The sequence below is a fragment of the Lactuca sativa genome, chromosome 2 (genome assembly GCF_002870075.4).
Source record: "Lactuca sativa cultivar Salinas chromosome 2, Lsat_Salinas_v11, whole genome shotgun sequence".
Taxonomy (NCBI): Eukaryota; Viridiplantae; Streptophyta; class Magnoliopsida; order Asterales; family Asteraceae; genus Lactuca; species Lactuca sativa.
This window is the reverse complement of record NC_056624.2, coordinates 209,376,679-209,382,227: the sequence shown is the minus strand read 5'-3', so window position 1 is coordinate 209,382,227 and position 5,549 is coordinate 209,376,679. Positions and strand designations below refer to the sequence as shown.

Here is a 5,549-nt window from a genome sequence, read left to right as displayed (position 1 = left end):
CGCCATGGCGTGAGGAGTGGCTCCGCCGTTACGAAAAGCCTCATAACGTTGCTGTTAGGCGTGGCGTGTGGCAAGGCGTGATATGGCGCGCCATGGCGCATTATGGCGTGTTATGGCGCGTGTTTTTTCGTTTGAGACACGGTTTTTTGCTCTTTGTTATGCCTTTTCTAATCGGAGATACAAGTATTGTGGTTTTTGTTAAATTTTGGTTACTAGTTATTGATCTAACACTTCTAAAAAGTAGTTATATTTAATATAAATTTATATTTATGTGGTAATATAATTTTAAATTAATACAAAATCTTCGTCTTACATCACGCCTTGAAAAACGCCATAGCTCGTCATGGCTCGTTAAGCTTGAGGCTTGACCTTGCCGCCACGCCGCGCCTCACGCCATTTAGAACCTTATATATATATATATATATATATATATATATATATATATATATGCTCAATAACTTTTTCTTAAACACCATATTAAGTAGCTATTAAATTTTGAAATATTTTGTTTAAACTAAAAGCTAAAATTCGTACTACCAAACGAAACTTTTTGTTTAAACCATACGTTTTACCAAAAGCTAAAAGTTTGCAAACGCTAATTGCCAAACACAAACATTTGAAATCATATATAACGATATAACTTTCTAACAATACCAATATATTTAATTCTTTAATCATTTTAATACCAATATATTTAATTCTTTAATATTTTAAGGTTGGATGAAAAGGAAAACTATGATCTACATATATTTTTTTTTGTTATAAAAGTTCTCATGGTATTTTCTAAACACTTTGAATAGTTTGTTATATTTTGATGTAATCTTTAGTTTACTGATGTTTTTTTTGAACATCTTAATATGTCATTAGTTAATTATGCCATTTAAATAATATTTTACATGTTTACCATTATATAGAAGATCATCTTCGTGATATCTTTTAAATATTTGAAGTATTTTGTTATCAAAAATGTTTTTAAGTTCATAAGTGTATTTTTTTGGATATCTATAATAACAAAAGTTTGTTACAATAATCTTTACGGTGTTTGCAATGATAAGTTCAATATGATGATTGAATGACATGACAATTCTAATTTTTTTTTTCAATAGATGAAACTCTATTTTAATAAAAATTCATATTGACATTCAATGAATTCGAAGTTCAATGATCATTGAATTCTTAAATGTTTTCTAATCTTAAATACATTGTAAATTACCTATTTTTTTATTTTTTATTTTTTATTATTATTTTTGATTTTCTATTGAATTTTCTAAAGACGCATTATTAGAAAATATTGATATAATTATGAAATACCAAAAAATAATACTAATAATTTTGAAAATTTAAATTAAAGATAGCATGTATAGTTAGGTGGCCACCAAACACGGCCACACACACAGTCCGCCCACCAACCCCCTATACCCAAGTCATATTTAGGCGTAGATCGTGTACATAGTTTCTTTGCAAGAAACAATGGCGTCTACTCTATTAACCAAAGCCTTCGTCGGAGCTTCATCTTCCTGTGAACCCTCACGCTTGGCCTCTCTACGTCACTCAGATCTCGGCTCTGCAAACCTCCGTATATCAACTCACCGCCGATCGCCACCTAAAAAACTCGGTGAGTCCCCAGATTTGATGATATATGTTGTTGTAATTTCGTCCTATTAACGAAGATCTCTGATGCTTTGCTTTTATAGTGGATAAAGTAAAAAACGTGAATGCAAGTGGCCTTTGATAATCGCAAAATTGTGTTCCGTTAGATTGCTTTAAGTTAATTCATTATGTCTCTTACCGTGAAAGCTTCAGAATGTTGGTTTGGAAATTCCATCTGTATGAACTTATATACGAAAGAAGCAACCTACTTTCCAGTATATACCTTAGGTGATTTGCTGTGATTTTTATAGTTCTCATCTAGTTTATTACATAAATCGGAAACTTTGAAGTATTATTGCTCCCGAAAAATGCTATGGCAGTAAGTTCTTCATTCTTTCAAGTGGATGGAAGTCCATTCCCTAACACTTTCTACTTTTTTGTTCTGCAAGAGCCAGAATCTAACTGGATAATGAATCTTGTTGATGCAATTTTTGCTTGAATTGTGGTGTAGGATGTAATATTCTATATTTCTTTTTGGGGGTATATTGAGATCAACCAATGACTTGGACTAATTTTGACAAAGACCATGAATTCATTACCAATGGGTTAGGAACTTATTAATGGGATTGTGTAGTGGACAAATTTGATAATTCAGTTGCACTACAATATACTTTCTGAAAAAGCATTTTGAAGCATTGGACTTCAATAAAAACTTTTGGTTGAAGTTGCATTTCCAAATGAGGTATAGGGAGATTTATTAACCCTATGCTAAATTAAGTGTCTCGAGTGACTATTTCAGATTTGAATTCCATCAATTATGATCCATGATCCATGGGGATTGTTGAAAATACATAAGAAAATAGAGTATACGCATATATTTATATTTCATATTCTTCTATTATGTTACTGTAACTGTACATTTTGTTGGTTATTAAGAAACCTCTTCTAGTCTTCTGGTAACTTGTATGCATTACTATACCCTTAATAAAGAACTTTGATATTTTGAGTGTTCCACCTGATTCATGCAACTTCCATTTACAGAGATACATGCAGCTGGAAGTACATATGGAAATTACTTTCGTGTTACAACATATGGTGAATCCCATGGTGGAGGTGTTGGTTGTATTATTGATGGGTGTCCTCCTAGATTTCCCATTTCAGAGGCTGATTTACAAGCAGATCTTGACAGAAGGTATTATCATACTTATCTCTGTGTGTCACATACAGTAATCAATCACCTTCCATGATATCATTAAAATCTGAATCTTTTTATACAGGAGACCAGGTCAGAGCCGAATTACTACCCCTAGAAAAGAAACAGACACATGCACCATATTTTCAGGAGTAGCTGATGGTTAGTTTGTAGTAAATATCCATATCCCTTAATATCATCAAGTTCTCTAGACTTTATCTTCATTTAGAAGAGATCCCTAATGACCTAATTGTGTTGCACTAAATGCAGGATACACAACTGGATCTCCAATCATGATAAATGTACCCAACACAGATCAAAGAGGAAAAGTAAGTACCCGTTAATGTGATGTCAATAGTAGGATAATAATAATAATACTCATTTAGGTTTTTGTAGGATTCACAATATTTTGGTTATTGAATTTAACAGGACTACAGTGAAATGTCAAAGGCTTATCGACCTTCTCATGCTGATGCTACTTATGACTTCAAATATGGTGTACGATCAGTAGAGGTACTTTATTTTCACAAACAAATACAAATAAAATTTATACTTTTAAAAAGAAATAAAACATTCAGAGTTTAATATTATGATAAACATACAGGGTGGTGGTCGATCATCAGCTAGGGAGACAATTGGGAGAGTTGCCTCTGGAGCTGTTGCAAAGAAGATTCTCAAGGCATATTCTGGCACTGAGGTATGTTTACAAAGTATATTCATTCCCTGTTGAAGTATACATATAGTAAATTACAATTTTAACCTTGCTAGTTTTTACTTTTTACAGATTCTTGCGTATGTGTCACAAGCCCACACAGTTGTGCTTCCGGAAGATGTAGTTGATCACAATACTTTGACACTTGAACAGGTTGACTATGATTGTTTTTTTCTTCCAAATATTCTCTTAAAATCTTGAATTGTTCTTGGATCCTAACAAATTTATATATTTATTTTTGTAATAATTTCAGGTTGAGAGCAATATTGTTAGGTGCCCGGATCCCGAGTATGCAGAAAAGATGATTGCTGCAATTGATGCTGTTAGAGTGAGAGGTGATTCTGTAGGTGGTGTTGTCACATGTATTGTTAGAAATGCTCCAAGGGTAAGCAATCTCTGTTTGTTTGTTTTATTTACACATTTTTTATATTTATGTTTAAATTTTTTGATATTTTAGGGACTTGGTTCACCAGTTTTTGACAAACTTGAAGCTGAGTTGGCTAAAGCAGCCATGTCCTTACCTGCAACAAAAGGGTTCGAGATTGGAAGCGGATTTGCAGGTTAGCATTATTGGATTTTACTATTTAGTCCTTAGGTTAGGTATGTATTTTTTTTATTTTTTAAAATTAATAAATTTGAACAAAACGTAGGTACCCTTTTAACGGGTAGTGAACATAATGATGCGTTTTATACGGATGAAAATGGGCGGATTAGGACAAGAACAAATCGTTCTGGTGGGATACAGGGTGGAATTTCTAATGGAGAGATCATATACATGAGAATAGCCTTCAAACCAACATCTACAATTGGAGTAAGTATTATTAAACTATATTATATCTAAAATTCTAAATTCAATTTTTTTTTTTATATTTATTTTTCTAATAACTTTGCAGAGGAAGCAGAACACTGTGACAAGAGATAAAAATGAAACAGAACTTATAGCACGTGGCAGACATGATCCTTGTGTTGTCCCAAGAGGTTCCTTCTACTTCTAGCATCCTACTTTTTCATTCTTTTTTACTTAATGGGCACTAATATTGATGACCTGTAAGGGTAAAATGGTAATTTAGCCAGTTTTACATTTTGAATTTTGGATGGATGATTTTTTTACAGCTGTGCCCATGGTTGAAGCAATGGTGGCATTGGTTCTAGTTGATCAATTAATGGCACAATACGCACAATGTGAACTTTTTCCCATCAATCCAGACTTCCAGGAACCACTGAAGGGGCCAGAACTTTATTCAGCTGCACTTTTTTAAAGCGCTTCATAGAACTTGACCATTTTGCCCTTTTGTCACACTTAAAACAAAGCGAAGATTTTGTTTTCATTAGAATTAGAGTATGTTTATGCTTTTTTTTCTGCAGAGTGTTATGATTATTACTTATATTAAGAGTCTCCATTGATTATTTGACTGAATAAGTGTTGTGAAATATGTTTATGTTGCAAAACAAATTCTTCTATGAAAATAAAAAAATATGTATACCCGTTTGTTTTATACTTGTGTCTCATGTTTCGAAGTTTGATTTGTCATTTCTTATAGGTAGAAACAATTTTTTTTTACCAATTTGAAAAAAATGGTATTCGTCAATTAATCTTTGTTATGATATAATATTTATATTTATATTTGGTTATGATACTAATTTTCATGTCCAACTTTTTTGCGAAATTGTTAATTTGATTTTCTTCACCCCATGTGATGTTATAGGGAATTTGTGTACGTACATTAGGTAAAGACATAACTTATAATAATATTATGTTTAATTATATATAAAAGTGCATATTTGTTAAAACGAATATATCAAAAAATTATTATTTTTTACATATTTTTACAAGGGAAATCTCAAAAAAAATCCTTAAAGTTTGGCCCAGTTTATTTAGTTCCAAATTAATTTTATTTAGTTCCAAATTAATTTTTTTTCTTGAAAATCAATAAAATATTAAGAAGGATTTCATGTATGTCTTTTTTAAACATTAAAATATTTTTATTTATCCTACAAAAAACCAAAATATAATATTTACCCTACAAAAAACAAAAATATCATATTTATCCTTTA

General features: G+C 31.4%; 1 protein-coding gene across 1 annotated transcript; it reads left to right on the top strand.

Moving 5' to 3' along the window:
• Positions 1 to 1,391: 1,391 nt before the first annotated feature.
• LOC111906248 (chorismate synthase 1, chloroplastic) lies at positions 1,392 to 4,990 on the top strand. Its single transcript, XM_023902005.2, has 12 exons — positions 1,392 to 1,615; positions 2,632 to 2,782; positions 2,868 to 2,944; positions 3,053 to 3,111; positions 3,212 to 3,295; positions 3,387 to 3,479; positions 3,567 to 3,647; positions 3,748 to 3,879; positions 3,952 to 4,054; positions 4,145 to 4,305; positions 4,388 to 4,472; positions 4,608 to 4,990. The coding sequence occupies exons 1-12, from the start codon at positions 1,471 to 1,473 to the stop codon at positions 4,751 to 4,753; spliced, it is 1,317 nt and encodes a 438-aa protein (XP_023757773.1). The 5' UTR covers positions 1,392 to 1,470; the 3' UTR covers positions 4,754 to 4,990.
• Positions 4,991 to 5,549: the final 559 nt, after the last annotated feature.

Excerpts from the sequence above, each read along its gene's own strand:
- LOC111906248 (XM_023902005.2), top strand. The coding sequence starts at position 1,471 with ATGGCGTCTACTCTATTAACCAAAGCCTTCGTCGGAGCTTCATCTTCC. Across the intron at positions 3,648-3,747 it reads ATACTTTGACACTTGAACAG|GTTGAGAGCAATATTGTTAG; the intron begins GTTGACTATGAT and ends TAATAATTTCAG. Across the intron at positions 4,473-4,607 it reads TCCTTGTGTTGTCCCAAGAG|CTGTGCCCATGGTTGAAGCA; the intron begins GTTCCTTCTACT and ends ATTTTTTTACAG.